Source organism: Gossypium hirsutum, chromosome D05, assembly GCF_007990345.1.
Source record: "Gossypium hirsutum isolate 1008001.06 chromosome D05, Gossypium_hirsutum_v2.1, whole genome shotgun sequence".
NCBI lineage: Eukaryota > Viridiplantae > Streptophyta > Magnoliopsida > Malvales > Malvaceae > Gossypium > Gossypium hirsutum.
In genome coordinates this window covers 63,825,231-63,844,143 of record NC_053441.1, presented here as the reverse complement: position 1 = coordinate 63,844,143, position 18,913 = coordinate 63,825,231, and the positions used below count along the sequence as shown (strand labels likewise).

At 32.1% G+C, this 18,913-nt stretch overlaps 1 protein-coding gene, 1 long non-coding RNA gene and 2 other non-coding genes across 4 annotated transcripts; 1 reads left to right on the top strand and 3 right to left on the bottom strand.

The window, feature by feature from the left end:
- Window positions 1-3,133: 3,133 nt before the first annotated feature.
- TRNAS-GCU (transfer RNA serine (anticodon GCU)) lies at window positions 3,134-3,215 on the bottom strand. The gene has a single exon. It is a non-coding gene; the product is annotated as a tRNA-Ser (tRNA).
- A 2,069-nt stretch (window positions 3,216-5,284) lies between these two features.
- LOC107887947 (proton pump-interactor 1) lies at window positions 5,285-9,182 on the top strand. Its single transcript, XM_041092506.1, has 6 exons — window positions 5,285-7,130; window positions 7,203-7,370; window positions 7,454-7,648; window positions 7,830-7,928; window positions 8,007-8,570; window positions 8,718-9,182. Exons 1-6 carry the CDS (start codon window positions 5,361-5,363, stop codon window positions 9,042-9,044), a joined length of 3,123 nt encoding a protein of 1,040 aa, XP_040948440.1. The 5' UTR covers window positions 5,285-5,360; the 3' UTR covers window positions 9,045-9,182.
- Window positions 9,183-10,711: 1,529 nt separating this feature from the next.
- Window positions 10,712-12,358, bottom strand: LOC121216979 (uncharacterized). The gene is made up of 3 exons (XR_005913178.1): window positions 12,274-12,358; window positions 11,713-11,797; window positions 10,712-11,413 (listed from the first exon to the last, which is right to left on the bottom strand). It is a non-coding gene; the product is annotated as an uncharacterized lncRNA (long non-coding RNA).
- Window positions 12,359-17,097: 4,739 nt separating this feature from the next.
- TRNAS-GCU (transfer RNA serine (anticodon GCU)) lies at window positions 17,098-17,179 on the bottom strand. The gene has a single exon. It is a non-coding gene; the product is annotated as a tRNA-Ser (tRNA).
- Between the last annotated feature and the right edge of the window lie 1,734 nt (window positions 17,180-18,913).

Here is an 18,913-nt window from a genome sequence, read left to right as displayed (position 1 = left end):
AAAATCAGTTTAAATTCCGTAGGTCAACAAAGGTTGTAGGTACGAAACTAACCACAAACCACTCTGGTTGTAAGAATCTCGAAATTAACCAAACCTTTCGCCGTGAAAACAACCAACTTCATTTTTGGTGGATTCGACACCCATCACGTAGCCTTAGAATGCTTAAAGTTTGGGTCTCACATGTAAAGTTGAAAACATTTGGTTAAAATATGTTATTGGTCCCTATATTTAAAAAGTTGACATGTTGATTAGACAGGCTTTATAAACAGAAACTACAAACAACATTAATGATTGGACTAAAACTTTTTAAATTGTAAAAATAAAAAGATTGAAATCTTAACTTTTAATGTACAAAGACTAAATCACACATTTTAATATCGCCTAAGAGATTCGATCTCTCGCGAAAAAATTCCATGTACATAGCAAGCACACGCCTTAACCACTCGGCCAAAGTAACCTTCACAAGTCTATGATGAATGTTAAATTAAGAGATACCATCGAAAATATATATTCAGCCAAAAAAGATAAAAGATGGAGTCAAGTATTTTTGTTTTTTCAAGTTAAATAATAATTAATTTTAAATATAAAAAATATTGATTTAAATAATTATTTACTTAATTTTTAAGTAGTAATAATATTATTAATTAATTATGATATTTTTAATTATAAAAATTAAATTAAATTATAATCATAATTTAAGATTGGTTAAGTATGTTTTATTTTATAAGAATTTATAATCCTAAAAATAAATATAACAGTTTGCAAGCAAATCGAATATAGATTAAGTTGACTTGGAAGTAAATACACAAACAAAATCATTCAAATAATTGATTTATTTCAACATTTGAACTAATCACTCTAAATGCATTATTTAACAATTAAATAAAAATTACCGATTGAGTATTAGTTCAATTGGCATTGATATTATTGCTAGTGCAGGAGGACATGTGTTTGAGTGCGTTAAAATGCATTATCCTCCTAATTAAATGGTTGAGGAGAGATTATGAGTGGTTTTAGATAGTGCTTGGATCAGGGGCGTAGCTAGATGGCTGGCAGGGGCCCAATCCCCTAAAATAGAATTTTTTTTTTATTTAGGTCATTTAAAATTTTAAATTAGTAAAGGTAAAATTTTATTTTGGCCTTCCCTAAAAATTATAAAAGTTTGATTTAATCATTTAAAATTTATAAAGATATAGGCTATTAAAATAGTAAAATTACATATTCACTATCATAAAAAGTACAATTAAATTTCGACACTCCCTAATAAAATTTTTTTGCCCCTGCCTTGAATTACAATAAGTTATTTGGGATGCATTTGAAAACAACTTAATAAATCAATTTAAGTGAAATTATTAATTTGTAATTGCATATGCATGACATGTTTGGGTAACCATGGGGTCCACTAAATTAAGATGTGTTTGGTTCACTAATCTTACATTAGGTTTTATAAAAAGATTACGGATAAAATATAAGATTATCTTATTTCAAATTCAAGTGTTTGGTTAACAGAATATAAAGTTACCTAAAAATACTATATTGTTATAGAATTTTGATTTTTATAAATTCACTTCTTTTAACAATTTTTTACTCTCTTACCTTTAAATTTACACCCTATTACGACATCTTGACACCGTTCAAGAATGTGAGAATGGGATGACCAAAATGTTGAGACCCCAAACACCATAATCTCATTCAAAAATGTAATATTATAGAATGTAATGTAAGATTCAACCAACCAAATGCCTCCAAGTGTAATTAGAGCAACTAACTGCATAATAAAAATTAGCATAATTGTGCAGGTAATTACAAACTATTACACTAAAATCCAATTTTTCTATTGCTTTTCACACACCTATACATGACTTACATGATTTAAGTTTAAAATATTATATTTTTATATGATAATAATAGTATTTTAGTTTTATAGCATATATATTTTTTAAAATGGCATATATTTTATTTTTAACATATAATTGTATGATTAATTGGTGATGACAATGAGTATCTTTCTAATGTTAGGTAATGTTAGGTAGGGAATAATCCAATAAATATGGAATACTAGGGTAATTGGATAAAATTGCATATAATATTTATTTTTCTTGTAAATAGTAATAGTATTATGGAATACTTGCTCGAACTGACATTTCACATACGATGATTCGATTTTAAGTTTTGTTACTTGATTAAATATTTTTTAATCAAGTATTATTGATAATATTTATAAAAAAGTAATATATTTTTTTAATTTAAAGTTTATATAGTTGTGTAATTACAATTTATGCTATTAAATATGACATAAACAGTTATGATGTAATTTCTAAGCACGTCTAGAAAATTATAATTTCTTAAAATTGCAAGAGGGTGTAATTACTTCCTTAGTAATTACTCTTTTATCCAATTACTACTTCATGGCGTCCAAAGAGTCCCTAATGTAACACATTTGCCTAAAAAAATGTTTGTAGTGAATCGTGATACTTTCTATTAACATGATACATAAGATGGAGAATTTGTGTACTTGGTAGATTCCTAAGAAAGAGAGGTGGGTCACAATATGTAATTTTAAGTACCAAATTTTTCCTAGATGAAATCACTCATAGACATGTATTCATTCTTGTTAAACTTCAAGGAAAAGTAGAAAATATAAGAGTTAAACTTTAGACGTGTTGGGTATTATCCTTAAGGAAATTTTGCTCATTGCGTATCCTCAATATTCAACAAGTTTTTTTTTTTGTTACAAGAGCAAGAGGAGGAACAACAAAACCTAAAGAAAATACTTAGGAACGAGAGAGAATGAAAATATCTCAAGTGCTTGGAGGATATGGTTTTAAATCAAAATAAAGAGTTCCAATTTTCTGTGCAAATGGAATAGAAGCAAGAGATTGAATGAGTTGAATATAAGGTATGCTTTTCTACTTGTCAATGGATACCAATCCACCGTATCAATCGCCGAATCGTCGCTTGTGGCTCGCTAGCCGAACTTTAAAAAAAAAAAACCTTAACTGTCTAATGACTATTTTGTAATTTTTTAAAATTAAATAACAAGAATATAAACTTATTAATAATTCAATGACCTTTTTAATATAGTTTAACCAAAAATAAACTGACTAAAAACAAAAAATAGTAAAATACTTAACGTCGCCTGAGAGATTCAAACTCTCGCGGGAAAATCCCATGTACTTAGCAGGCACGCGCCTTAACCCCTCGGCCAAAGCGACACTGCTTTACCAACTGAAATTAAGTTTAAAATAACAAAAAATTTGAGATGCTGTCCAAGCTAAATAGCTGAAGCTACGTGTGGGAAGAATAGATGATCAGTTAATATTCAGCCAATAATATAAAGATTTAGTTCTAATACAATAATATTATCTACCAATAACTGGGAAAAGGGTAGTCGACCTCGGGGTTGGAGGATAGGGGCGAGGTCGAGATGAGAGGGGGACTGTCAAAGGCTCTAAGGTGGCAACCACCTATTTCTGGGCTGTTCAAATGTAATGTTGATGTTTCTGTTTTTGTAGATGAACTGACTGTTCGGATCGGGCTGGTTCTTCGAGACAGTCGTGGTGATTTGATAAAAGGTCATTTAGCCCTCGTTAGCTGCGGCGCTCGCCATCCGGGAGGCCTTCTTGTGGCTGAAATCTAATCATTACGATCACACCATTGTTGAGTTGCGCGTCGGTGGTACATGCATTGAATCAATATATTGTTGACGACTCGGAGTATAGTGGTTTAATTTTGTTCTATTTAATATTGAGTACTTTGTTTTAGCAATTATCTTATAGTTGGGTATATCCGTCGGCCAAGAAGGCAGTCCATTCGCTTTTATGGCTAGCCTTATTACATGCAAATCACACTAAATAATTTATTTTACCATTTTGAATCTATATCCTAGATTAACAATAATACACATACTAATTTAGAAGACCCAATCGATTTAAAAAATATTTTTTAATATAAAAATATTATTATTTAAATACCGACAAAAGGTTTATAGATCTTTAAATAAAGATTTACCTATTGAAAAATAGGATTGCTTTTGCAATTTTTAGAAGAAAAGAATCAGAATGAATTTAACAAATTTAATATTACTATATTAATAAAATTATTTCTAAATTATATTATTGTAAATAAATTTGAATGCCCGGGATACACATATTATATTATTTTAATATGATAAACTATAAAAATAATTTTTTATGTTTGTTTAAGTTTATATTTTAGTCACATATGTTTCAATTATTATAATTTAATCACTAATATTATCGATTTATAATAATTTCATCATTATGCATTATCCTCCATCCATTAAAAGTATAACAAAAATCACATGTGACTCGTTAAATGTTGGGGTGAATGCCAGGTTATTAAGAAATTATTTTATGGATTCTTCTGACCAAGTCATCCATGGTCCGTTTTTAATTATTTAATAATATTTTAGTAATTTATTTCATGTCATTGATATATAATTTTAGTAATTTTTTTTATCTTGAACCCCCGAACCTTAAACATCAAATCCTAAACCATAAACATCAAATTCTGAACCCTAAACCTTTAACCTCAAATCTCGAACACAGAACCTAAACCCCTCGAACCTTGAACCCGGAACCTAAATCTTGAACCTCGAATCCTAATCTTGAATTTAGGGTTTGTGGTTCGAGATTTGAGTTCGAATTCGAGGTCAGAGTTCAGGATAAAAAATTACCAAAATTATGTATCAATTACTAAAATTTTCAGCTTCTAAAAGGAGTGTTTTTTGGCAAATTTTTGGTTTGGGAGAAACATTTTTTTCTCTCAAAAAGCTGCTTGTTTAGGAATATTTTGTCTCAAAAGTGTTTCTTAGAAGCAATACTAAACAGACCCTAATTTATCATAAGTCCTAATGTTAATGATCAAATCGTAATAATTGAAACATCAGTAATCATAAATTTAAACAACAATAATGGACTATTTTTATAGTTTAATCATTTTAATATTATAATTGTTGAGATGCATTTGGTATAACTTTAAGTATTCCACACATAGCACGAGTCAATTTTTGTTAAATCTCCGAATAACACCGAAAGTGTTAAATTAATTAGCTTAGGATTTAAATTATAAAATAAAAAAATATTTTTATAATTTTAATTTAAGTTAAAATTTAATAAAAAATTAATTTCTGTAAATAATAAAAAAAATATTCCTTTCAAGAGTTTGATATAAAGTCAAAGACTTTTTCTGCTTTTTCTCTTTTTACTTCTATATAATATGATAGATGAATATCAATTATTACTCTTAAACTAATTTGTGCTCTACCTGTCCGGGATTCTGCAGCATTGTATTTTGATTTGCTTAGTTTTGAGTTTTGATTCTAACGTAGAGCGAATATGACGAAAGTGGAGGTGACGTTGTTGCATGTAGCCGCGGACGTGGATGTTGTAGCTGAGAAAGACAATGAAAAGAGATATCTTCTCAATAGCGCCAAAGTGAGTTGCGTTAAGGTTGGCTCCGGCAGCTCGGATGTCGATGTTAATGGAAACGACTCCGTTAATGGAGTTCTAGTGGAATCGGATGGCAATTGCATTGTCGAAGAAGACCACGAAGTGAAATCCGAATCTGATTCGGTCACTATTACTATGAATCAGCAGGAGGCGGATATGGTAGATGAGAAAGAGAATGAAACGAGATATCTTCTCAATGGCGCCAACACGAGTAGCGTTAAGGTTGGCACCGGCAGCACGGATGTTTATGTTAACGTAAATGGAAGCGACTCCGTTAATGGAGTTGTTGTGGAATCGGGTGACAATTGCATTGTCGAAGAAGACCACGAAGTGAAATCCGAATCTGATTCGGTTACAATTACTATGACTCAGCAGGAGGTGGATATTGTAGCTGAGAAAGAGAATGAAACGAGATATCTTCTCATTGGCGCCAACGCGATTTGCGTTAAGGTTAGCTCTGGCAGCTCAGATGTCTATGTTAATGGAAACGACTCCGTTAATGGAGCTGTAGTGGAATCAGATGGCAATTGCATTGTCGAAGAAGACCATGAAGTGAAATCCGAATCTGATTCGGTCACTATTACTATGAATCAGCAGGAGGCGGATATAGTAGATGAGAAAGAGAATGAAACGAGATATCTTCTCAATGGCGCCAACACGAGTAGAGTTAAGGTTGGCACCGGCAGCACGGATGTTTATGTTAACGTAAATAGAAGCGACCCCGTTAATGGAGTTGTAGTGGAATCGGGTGACAATTGTATTGTCGAAGAAGACCACAAAGTTACTATCAGTATGAATAAGCAGGAGGGGGAGAAACCTGTTGAAGAAAAGGGAGGGTATGTTGAAGAAAAATCAGGGGATGGAGATGATTGTTTGGCTAAACAAACTGTTCAGGACGCTGCTGTTGTTATTGATTCCAGTGTTCTAAAGAGTGACAGTGCTTCGGATAGTTCCATAGTTATTGATTCCAGTCTTAAACAGAGTGATGGTAAAGTTGATTGTTCTGTTGAAACTGATGTTAATTCCATAGTTATTGATTCAGTTACTGCGGATGATGATGCTACACATATAGAAATCAAAACCGACAGTGATTCTAGTAAGTCTTCTACCACAGTAGAAACTGATGCAAACTTCGTTGTTGGTAGTATATCGTTTGTAGTTGATGTTCAAAGTAATCAATATAATGGTAATCTGGCTGATTCGGAGATGGGTTCGCAACTGGTTGATAAGTCTTTGGACGTGGTTTCGGGTTTGAAATCGGAAACAAATGTTAGTTCTGATTCTATATCGGTTGTAGCAAGTAATTCTTCAGAGAGAACTTGTGGTATCACGAACGGAGGAATTGAGTTTAGTAGTTTCGACGATGAGGCTGAAAGGAAAATACCGTTAAACTACATGATCAGGGTCCCGAGAAACAATGACGAAAGTTTAAAAGTAGAGATTAGACTTGCTCAAATTAAGGTTGATGAGAAAAGTCGAATTCGAGAAGGGATTCGAAACGATATGCAAAGCACGAGGGTTACTTGTAAGGAATATGGCAATGATTTTAATGCTGCTGTATCTCAAGAACGAAAGGCTCGAGACTTGCATAGGTCCAAATGTCGGGAAATAGAGTCGATGCAATCCGTGTTGGATATTGAAGATATTGATATCAAGGTAACCTGTTTTTAGTCTTTTATGGAAGAGAATGATGTGATTATTTGTTCTAATTATATACTCTGTAAGCAGATACGAAACATGGAATGGACAATACAACACCAAACTCTACCACTAAAGGATGAAAAGAAATTTATTAGTGATATCAAGCAATTAAAGCAAACTCGTGAAAAGCTGTCATCTACCATGAGTAGACAGGACGAAAATCAACAAGGTTTGGACCGGAAAGAGCGTCTGAAGGTATTAAATGTACATCTGCCTTGTTAGCTTTTGACATTCGACTAGTATATATGGTTGCTTATTCGATTCTTCTGTTTCTACAGTCTTTAAAGAAGGAAGCTGACCAATTGAAAGCCAACCTCAAAAACGCTGAGGCGATCACTAAGGCAGCTAAGAGAAAATACTATGAGGAAACCGAAAAGTTAAGCGAATTGCAGTACCAGTTGAAAGCTGCAAATGACATCCAACAAGAAGTGTATGCGCAGTTGCAAAGTTTGAAGAAACAATCATATGAGAAGGTACTTTTTAAATTCTGTAAGCTTAGAGTGAATGAACATAATCGTGTTGGACACGTAATCATATCCGAGACTCACAGACAAACCTGCATTTTCGTTCTGGTTCTGATTGAATACATTGCTCTTCGAAACTGATAAACTAAGGTAAAGATATGCCGACGCTACTCTTGTTTGAATTTTGCAGAGCAAACACTTCTGGCAGTACAAGGATGATTTAAATAAAGCGAATGAGTTAGCTTCGAAAGGGGATAAAGTAGCACTCCAAAATTTTTGTAGTAACCAGGTGAGGTCGTGCATTTGTCTTATTTCTTCCAAATAAAAAATTTTGTACAATATTTGATCTAAACAGTCGATGGTTCAGGTGGAGAAATTTATGGACTTATGGAATAACAACGATGAATTCCGAAAAGAATATGTTAGATGCAATGAAAGGAGCACACTTTGGAGACTGAGGACATTAGATGGCCGTGCACTTGGTCCTGGTGAAGTGCCTCCTGTAATTCCTCGAGCACTAAATGGAAGAGCGGTCGTGGATCATACAATGTCCGGCTTAACTTTGGAAGATCGAACACAAGAGTTGGTGGCGGTGGCAAAAGCTGAAAAGGTACTTGCGGAAAAGGTTGTGGAGCAAAAGAAGTTTATGAAATCTGCTCCTCCAGAAAGTGTTTCAACAACTGCTTCTAATGGGGATAAAATCGAAGAGGCTGAAGAGGAGAAGCCGAAGAGAACAAAGGAGGAGGAGGAATCGGACAGGAAGGCAGAGGAATTGAGAAAGGAAGAGGAAGCGGCTAAATTAAAGGAGCAACGCCGGGTGGAGGAGATAGCTAAAGCTAAGGAAGCACTAGAAAGGAAGATGCGAAAGGCAGAGAAGGACGAAGCTCGAGAGGCTAACCGAGCTGCAAAAAAAGCTGAAAAGAAAGAAAAGGTTAACTCTCTTAAAATTATCCCTAGTTTATTTTCTGTTTAGTCACTTATTCCTTAAGTATCAACATTTTTTGGTTGTTTCCTTGTTGATCAAGCAACATTTTTCGGTTGTTTCCTTGTTGATCAAGCAACATTTTTCTTTCTTCAGAAACGAGAAAAGAGGGCTAAGAAGAAGGAAAACCGAAAAGCCGTCGCAACAGCTGGTGACACGGGCATTGAAGACGAAGCTCTATCCGCTTGTTCGACTTTTGAAACTCTTGTTGAAACTTCGAAAGAAATCGAAAACAAAGAGAAACCCATTGCGGCTACTACGGAAAGGCCTCAAAAGGCATCAAAGTTTGTGAAACAAACCAAAGTAATATCTATTCCCCCTCCTATTCGAAATCGGGGTAAGCAAAAGAGGCGGCCATGGATGCGGGTCATTTTAACCTTTTTGGTTATTTTGGCTTTGTTTTTTTTAGGAAATTATATCTAATTATCTCCATAAATAGGCAATTCTTTCCTAGTTTTCTTTTGTATTAAATTAGTATAGTAGTTATTTATTATTATTTGCTTTATGCATGGAGAAAGGGAGACATGTAAAGATGATCTACTATAATTGTTCCCTCTAATATATTCCCTTCATTTTCACTCCCATTCCTTCCAAACTATGTTTTGTAATAATAATTTATTTTTTAAAATGTGATTTACACATAAATGATTTCATCATTGCATTTTGAAATTTTAAAAGGAAAGATAAGGTTTGGTTAGACTAAAGTTGATGACCAGACTCGAATTTGTAGTGTAAGTCTAATCAAATATTGATTCAGGATTTAAGATTTAAGATATTTGCAATAAAAGTTGTGGAACCAAAGATAGAGTCATTGTTTTAAACAAGTTTTAATAAATTGATTCATTTCAAAGTCTAAAAAGAAAAAAAAATTCTAGTTATTTGTTTGAGGCAATTGATGTAATCATTTTATGTTTATTTATATCAATCAAATCATTACATGACTTGAAATAATTTAATTTAAGGGTTAATGTATACAAAGTTTCCTGACTCTATTTGATTCGAAAAAATTGAAAAAAAATTGAATTTCAAGTTAATTGAATTGTGTTATTCGAATTATTCGAGTAAACTCAAATAAGTGATTCGAGTTTCGAGTTGACACAGCCAAGCCATATGGACGTGTGAGAAGCAAAGGAAATTACACACGGCCTGTAACACCCCTAACCCCTATTCATTGTCGAACTAGGGCTACAGGGCATTACCGAACAAAGCGTGTTTTATCACAATCATTAACTCACCAAGGAATAACTATTCTTTTAAATTCATTATCAGAGTTAAAATATTCACGGAACAATTAAAGGACTAATCATAACTTACGAATCACTCTATTTAAAAAAATTTCGAACCCGAACTTACATATATAAACAATAGAACATGTTCATCGCTTAAACCATTCAAACAAATAATTTTACAAACTTACCACCATAAACGAACTCAAATAATCTAGGTATATTCAAATTTATATTTAATTCATTATATAATATAAGTTTACAATTACATGTTATACTATAATCTTTAGCCACAATTACCGTTATATCAGTTGAGTCATAACCATATCATCAATATAATACAAGTGTCAATACCGAATATTATAGGTAATTACAACTTCAAATCAAACATTATTTAAGACTCCAATGTCTAATACAAAACATGATCTAATTTGATATTCATTGACAAAACATGTCCACCAAATCAAACATAAACTTAACAACTATATTTCATATATAATAAGCTAAGGTCAAATTATTAAAAATCAATTTTTAATAGACATGTAATCAAGAGTTCATAACCTAGCCGAATATACATAGGTAATGATATCATTTCAAAACAATTACTCAAAAATATAAAGACCAAAATCAAGCTTTCAACAACAACCCATAGCTGAAATCATATCCTATCGAAATCAAACAAATCATGCACACATATGGTATACTTACTAAAACCGATCCATACACACACTTTCAATTTAATATCCTCCAATACATGTACATTAGACATTTAGTTCAACTCATAACAATCCAACTCAAATGCATAAAAATTATTTATACTATATCCGAATATAAGTAAGTAGAACCCCCATTTTATATCTTTTTACCAAATACCAAAACCAATGTCAAACAAAAAGAGATAAGCCATTTTCGCATGGCTTTTTATGTACACGACCAAAATCAAACCGAAATATTTACTAGCTTATACATGCCATAAGTTCAAAATGAAAATTTTAAAAGTACCGAAAGTAGTCGACAGTGTGATTGACTTCACTGATGATCCCCGAGCACGTAACGACCTCCAAGACAAATAAATATAAAAAGTAAGTTAACTTAGCTTAGTAAGCTTTAAGCAGAACATATAAAATATATATTTTCATAGGCAATTTATCAAAGTCGAATATAGATATATAATAACATTACTACATTCATTTATCTCAAGTCATTTTAGCCATAGCAATTTGATATTACAAAAGCTTCCAAACATTTTCTTCTAATTGACATAATGCCGAATATACTTATTATATATACACATTATCTTATAATAGCTATTTGTATCATTTTTATATATATATATATATAACCAACCAAATTATTTACTTAATTATCAAATAGGTAATGAAGCATCACATACCTGACTAATTTAATTCCTCAATCTCATTTGGTACCACATCAACTTAAAACTTACTAGGCACGAGTATTGAAATGATACACCGGCACGAAGCCTGCTAGGCCTAAAGCCTGATTTGGTACACCGGCATAAAGCCTGCTAGACATAAAGTCTGAAATAATTCACCGGCAGTAAGTCTGCTAGGCACAAAGCCAAAATTAATTCACCGACAATAAACCTACTAGGCACAAAGCCTGAATTTCACTGATACAAAGTTGGTCTTACACATAACTATTATATAAGTAATTCTAAATATGCTTTAAGATTCATATAAGGCTTCTCAATCATCGTATCTCAACAAAAATCAAATTTATGCTCAAATCTTACTAATAAAGATACATTCGGCTAATGTATATAAAATCCATACAATTAAAATTCAGCTTATATAACTCATATATATTCTAATTTAACAACGTTTAATTGCTAAAAGACTTACCTCGGGCGATGAAAATTGAAACAAGGCGATTAATCGACGACTTTGGTTTTTCCTCGATCCAACTCCGATTTCTTTGGTTCTTGATCTAAATGTATTCAAAATAAACTAATTTAAATATAATTCCATTCAATTTATTCCAAAAACACATAAATGGGAAAATTACCATTTTACCCCTCATATTTTACATTTTTTTTTGTAATTTAGTCCCTATTGCATAAAACACAAAATACACAAAATTTGCACACACCATGCTAGTGTCGAATGTTCCTTGTCTTCATACAAGTCCACACATTTCATTTATTTCACATTTTAGTCCCTCAAAAATTTATTTTCTCAATTTAGCCCTAAGTACTCAAATTCACCAAAAATTCAAAGACAAAACATGTTAATCTAACACATATATTTCATATTTCATCATCTAACATCATAAAACTCAAACATTCATCAATGTCACATTTCAAAATCTTCAACAATGCACAAAATTAAGACATGGGTTTTGAAGCATTCGAAGCAATGATCTCAAAAACGTAAAAATTATCAAAAACCAAACAAAGAACTAACCTTAATCAAGCTTTAAACATGGCCGAATATTGCTAGGCTTCTTTTTCTTTTTTCTTTTGTTTGAATTCGGCTAGGAGAAGATGATAATAATCTTATTTTTTTATGTTTTATTTAACATATATATATATATTAGTTATATTAATTAGTTTACCTATTTAACCTTAATAATAATAATAAACCAACATATATATCACAAGGTTATACTTGTCCTTTGCCACCCACTATCTTTTTTTTGGCCTAATTGCATCTTCAAACCTCCAATTTATAAAGACAACAACAATTAGGTGATTTTAGATTTAATCCCCTAAATTTTCATTTTACGCGATTAAGCCATTCTCTTTAATCGGTTACTCAAACGACAAAAATTAAAACACGAAAATTTCACACAATCAAATTCACACATAATAAACATACAAAATAATATTAAAATATTTTTTCAACTCAGATTTGTGGTCCCAAAACCACTATGTCCGATTAGGGTCAAAATCGGGTTGTTACAACTCTCCCCCTTTAGGGATTTTCGCCCCTGAAAATATTACTGGTGAATAAGTTCGGGTAACGCTTTTTCATTGCATCCTCTGGCTCCCAAGTTGCTTCCTCAACTCCATGTTTATGCCACAGTACTTTAACTAACAAAATTTTCTTGTTCCGTATTTCTTTAACCTCACGAGCCAGAATGTGAATCGGTTCTTCTTCATATGACATATCGGACTTAATCTCAATCTCTGTCGGCTTAATCACATGTGAAGGATCAGATCGGTATCTACGGAGCATCGAAACATGAAATACATTGTGAATCTTTTCTAGTTTAGGTGGAATAACAATCTATAAGCAATCGGCCCAATACGCTCTATAATCTCATACGGTCCAATAAATCTCGGACTCAATTTGCCTTTACGACTGAATTTGAGTATTTTCTTCCACGGCGAGACTTTCAAAAACACTTTGTCCCCGATCTGAAACTCTATACCTTTTCTTTTCAAGTCTGCATACGATTTCTAATGATCCGATGTTTTCAGACTATCCCGAATCACTTTCACTTTCTGTTCAGTCTCTTTAATCAAATCGACCCCGTGTATCTTATTCTCATTAAGCTCGGTCCAATACAATGGTGTATGACATTTACGACCGTACAAAGCCTCGTGAGGTGTCATTTTGATGCTAAACTGAAAGCTATTATTATATGAAAATTTAATCAAAGGTAATTATCGTTCCCACGTACCTTCAAACTCGAGAATGCAACATCTCAACATATCCTCAAGTATCTAAATAATTCGTTCGGACTGACCATCTGTTTGCGGATGGAAAGCTGTGCTAAAATGTAGTTTCGTACCTAAATCATCTTGTAATTTCTTCCAAAATCGCGATGTGAACCTCGGGTCTCTGTCTGAAACAATGGAATTAGGTACCCGTGTAATCTCACAACCTGAGAAATATATAATTCAACAAGTTTATCAAGTGAGTAATCAGTACGGACGTGAACAAAGTGAGCCGATTTTGTCAATCTATCAACAATAACCCAGATTGCATCTTTGTTGCTTGGTGTCAACGATAAACCGGATACAAAATCCATCGTGACTCGGTCCTATTTCCATTCAGGTATCGTGATCGGCTGAAGCAATCCAGAAGGTACTTGTTGCTCGGCTTTTACTTGCTGACATATTAAACATGAAAATTTTTAGGTTGTTTCTCTAAATTGAAGTATTATCTTGAAGTTTGAGATTTACAAGATTGACATCAAAAACCATGATTTTTTGTGAGATTTTCAGCCTTTAGAGCATACATTTTTCTTACTCATTTTATTATTGGTTATGAGTGTGTCAATTTGATTTGTTATTCTAGAAACTTGTGTCGATTATACATGTCGAGCCCACACATTTTGATTTGATACACTGAGATGATAAAAGGCACTTAGGTTTTAACCCACTTATCCCATAAAAGCCTATCTACATAATTAACCCTTAGTGAACCCCGTTGAGCCTAACACACCGTTTCTTAAATTATCCATTAATGTTAACCCATAACTCATTTTTTGTTCGTTGAGAATTTTTCTTGTTTTATTGACCCCCCTTTTTTTCGAGATTTGATTTGGTTAGTTACTTAACTATGCTCTTTTGTTTGATTTGCTGAATTATTTCTTATTGTTAGAAAAAAAAAGAAATTGAAAAAAAATAAAAAATATATATTTTTACATTTTGATTATTATTTAGTTCTATAAGCTTGAACAGTTAAATTCATATTTTGAGAAGAAACTCGTTTTCTTATTCTTGAATATTTCTTTATTTATGCACTTATTTTTAATTCAATATTTGTTATTTTTCTAGTTTGGTAATTTATCAATTTGATCTCAATTTTAACCATCTTTTTCGGTATTTCTCTACACCCTTAATCCAGGCCCCATTACAACATCTTAAAGAAATTTTGATTTGTGTATCATATCATTTTATAGTGGTGGAGATTTGATTTTCATGCAAGCCTATGGTAATGACTTTTCATGTTTGACTATTGAGTGCTTATTCTTGAACCTTAAGCACTTTGAGTGATTTGAATGAATCTTTAGTGAGGATGTCGACTCTTGTCGATTTTAAATTAAAGGTAATTACTTAGATAAGGAGAAACACCTATGTTTTCATGTTTAAAAATTTTAGCTTGGATTGTTTGAGACTTTAGTGTTCTTTTAGTTGAATCGCCAATGCATGATTATTTATAGATTATTTTTGAGACATTATTGATGGGAATTACAAGTTGAGAAATATTATTTTTAATGTGAGTCGAGGATTTTGCTTCAGGACAAGCAAATGCTTAAGTGAGAGGGTATTTGATAAGCTGTAAAAGTAACATTTTTTAATCTCATTCTTAATGCATTTTTGGCTGATTAATTATGTAAGTTAGTGAATTTGATGCTCCTAGTCCTTTAAATTCATGTTTCTATACTTAGGAGAGCATTTTGGAGCTAAAGAAGCGAAAAACGAGCCAAAATCGGACAAATAGAGCTGTTTTTAGGATCCACACTGCCTGGGCATTTCCACACGGGCTGCCCACACGCATGGAATACGTCACTTTTTTTGCAATGAAAATATTATTCGAGATAGACTGACCCGCAACAAAACTAAACTGATTATGTTTGCTTATTTTCGGAATTAACGATCTAGGTCTATTGACAATTGTCTTTGTGATTATCTTATAAAGCATCATACATAAACAGATCGATCTAAATTGAGTAATCAATTCTGGACTTTGGACTTTTGGTAGCAGCACAAGCAACGTTTTGTTCTGATGTGGATCCAATAGTTGCTCCCCCCCGGCAAAAAAAAAAACTTTCCAGACCATGCAACAAACTGAAGAAGCGACAACTTCCCATTGCATTTGAAGAAACTTTGCCTGAAAGCCCTCAACACTTGGAGCTTTCAACGGAGCCATACAAAAAATCGACCTACGAATCTCTTTATTAGAGGCTTCTAACAACAAGCTCTCCTTATCAACCATTTACAACGAAGGGAACTTAGTTCGACAAGGAAACACTCCATCAACAGAATGAGCAATAGAGTATAGATGTTTAAATGCATTTTGATCTATTAAATTAAATAGTATTTATTATAAATTAATTTTACTTATTTTTAACTAAATTTCATAGCGCTTATGATTAACTGGGGATAACAATCAGTTTATTTTTAATGTTAGATAAGGAATAATCCAATAAATATGGAATATTAGAGTAATTGGATAAGATTGCTTATGGTGTTTATTTTTCTTGTTAATAGTAATAGTATTATGGAATACTTTCTCAAACTAACATTCCATGTACGATGATTCGATTTTACATTTTGTTTCTTGTTCAAAGAATTTTTTTTCTCAAGTATTATTGATAATTTTTATAAAAAGTAATATTATTTTTTTAATTTAAAAGTTATGTAGTTGTGTCATTACAATTTATTCTATCAAACATGACATGGAGAATTATGATCTAATTACACCCTATCAACTAAGCACATCTAGAAAATTATAATTCCTGAAAATTGCAAAAGGGTGTAATTACTTCCTTAGTGATTACGCTTTTATACAATTACTGCTTTATGGTGTCCAAAGCATCCCTAATGTAACACATTTGTCTAAAAAAAATGTTTGTCGTGATACTTTCTATTAATATGATACATAAGTTGGAGAATTTGTGCTCCAGGTAAATTCTTAAGAAAGAGAGGTGGGTCACAATATATAGTTTTAAGTAACAAGTTTTTCCTAGACGGAATCACTCTTAAACATGTATTCATTCTTGTTAAACTTCAAGGAAAAGTAGAAAATATAAAAACTAAACTTTAGACGGGTTGGACATTGTCCTTAGGAAATTTCGTTCATAGTGTATCATCAATATTTAACAAGCTATTTTGTTACATGAACAACAGGGAGGAACAACAAAACCTAAAGAAAATACTTAAGAACAATATAGAAAAAAACATATCTCAAGTGCTTGGAGAATATGGTTTTAAATCAAAATAAAGAGTTCCAATTTTCTATGCAAATGGATTAGAAGCAAGAGATTTCTTTTAGAAGCAAGAGATTAAATGAGTTGGATATAAGGTATGTTTTTCTACTTCTCAATGAATATTAATCTACCGTATCAATCATGGAATTGTCGCTTAGGGCTTGCTAGCTGAATTTTAAAGGAAAAAAAATCCTAACTGTCTAATGACTATTTTGTAATTTTTTAAAATTAAATAACCATAATATAATTTAATTAATAATTCAATGACCTATAATGTAGTTTATCCAAAAATAATATAAGGACTACAAGCAAATTTAAACCAAAAAAAATAGTAAAATAATTAACGTCGCCTGAGAGATTCGAACTCTCGCAGGAAAATCCCATGTACTTAGCAGGCACACGCCTTAACCACTCGGCCAAAGCGACTTCAGTGAATGTTAAGTTAATAAATACTTTGAGATGCCTTGTCGAAAATGCAAAGGTTGTGGAGCAAAAGAAGTTTATGCAATCTGCTCCTACAGAAACTGTTTCGGCAACTGCTTCTAATGGGGATAAAATCGAAGAGGCGGAAGAAGAGAAGCCGAAGAGAACAGAGAAGGAGGAATCGGACAAGAAGGTAGAGGAATTGAGTAAGGAAGATGAGGGTTTTTTACAAAAATAATATAAAAAAATAATAAAAATTACCAAAATGTTATACATTTTTTTTATTTACCAAAATATATATAATTTTTTTATTTACCAAAATATATAAAAAAAAAACTAAAAAAACAAAAAAAATAAAAAACAGAAAAAAAAAAACCTGGACCGATTTGACAGTTCCCTGGGTCAAGGGAACACTGTTGGCGGCACCAAAGAAGGGAACCCTGTTGGTGGCACCAAACAAGGGTTCCCTGTTGGCGGCACCAAACAAGGGTTCCCTGTTGGCGGCACCACTCGTGTTATAAACACGAACTCTATCCAGCTGAAACAAGAAAAATTAGAAGAAAAAGAAAAGAAAGAAGAGGTGCTGCGGAAAAAAAAAGAAAAAGAGAGAAAGAGAAGAGAAAAATCAGGTATTTTTTTAAAAATAATTGATTATGTTATTGTTATTGTTTTGTATAATTTGTATTTTTTTTTGTTTTAGTTTAGTTATTAAGATTAAAATCAATAAAACTCAAATTAATAGTTTTAGTTAGGGTTTTATTATCAAAATATTACAAAAAAATAAAAATTTTATAGTATTATTATTATTATTATTATTATTATTATTAAGATGTTAGTTAGTATTATTGTTAGTAAAAAATTAGTATTATTTTTGTAGTTAGTTATTAATAATTTTAGTTAGTATTATTTTGTATATAAAATTATTAATATTATTATTGTGTTAGTTATTAGGATTAGTGGTTAAATGGCTTTCATGTACAAAATTGAATATTGAAACATTAGTTTTTTTTTATTTAAGTTATTTATTTTATTATCCGTGCAAGATGTTTTACGAGATTTTGTTTATTTTTTTGACAGATTAAATATTGAAGATGGATGCTAAGTTTTTTCTATGCGTTTATTTCGACGGAGTCATCTTAACAACAAGTGTTGGATGTGTATTTGAATGTCAGCAACAAATAGCAATGAGATTTAATAGAAATGTCTCGTTTGATGAAATGAAGGCAAGGATTAATGCAAAAATTTTAAGACGTTGTGGGAGAAGGATAGTAAAAATTTTCTACAAGTTTCCAGTTTCGACAAATCCAGTCAAATTCGTTGAAATGGAACTTGCAGACGACAAAGACGTTGAGACAATGGTCGATCTCTACTGTGGGAATGGGAGTGACAAGAATGCACCGATTCACTTATTTGCTGAGTTAGTCGGTATGGAGCAAAATGCATCTGATGAAGAAGACGGGGCTGAAGAACCGCGGATGGTGGCTCCAATATCATACGTTGATAGTGAATCAAGTATGGTTGGGATCGGTATCGACCTGAATATTACACCCGATGTTGATATGGTTGGTGGTGAAGAAGAAGGTGGTTGCGAAGAAGAAGGTGGTGGCGATCATTGGGATGAAGAGGTCAATAGTGATGGTGATCCCGATGTAGACGATGTACCTGATGATATCGACGATGAAGACATTAACGCTTCTTCGATCGGGGAGCAGATGCAGCATATTTTGGCCGGGCGAG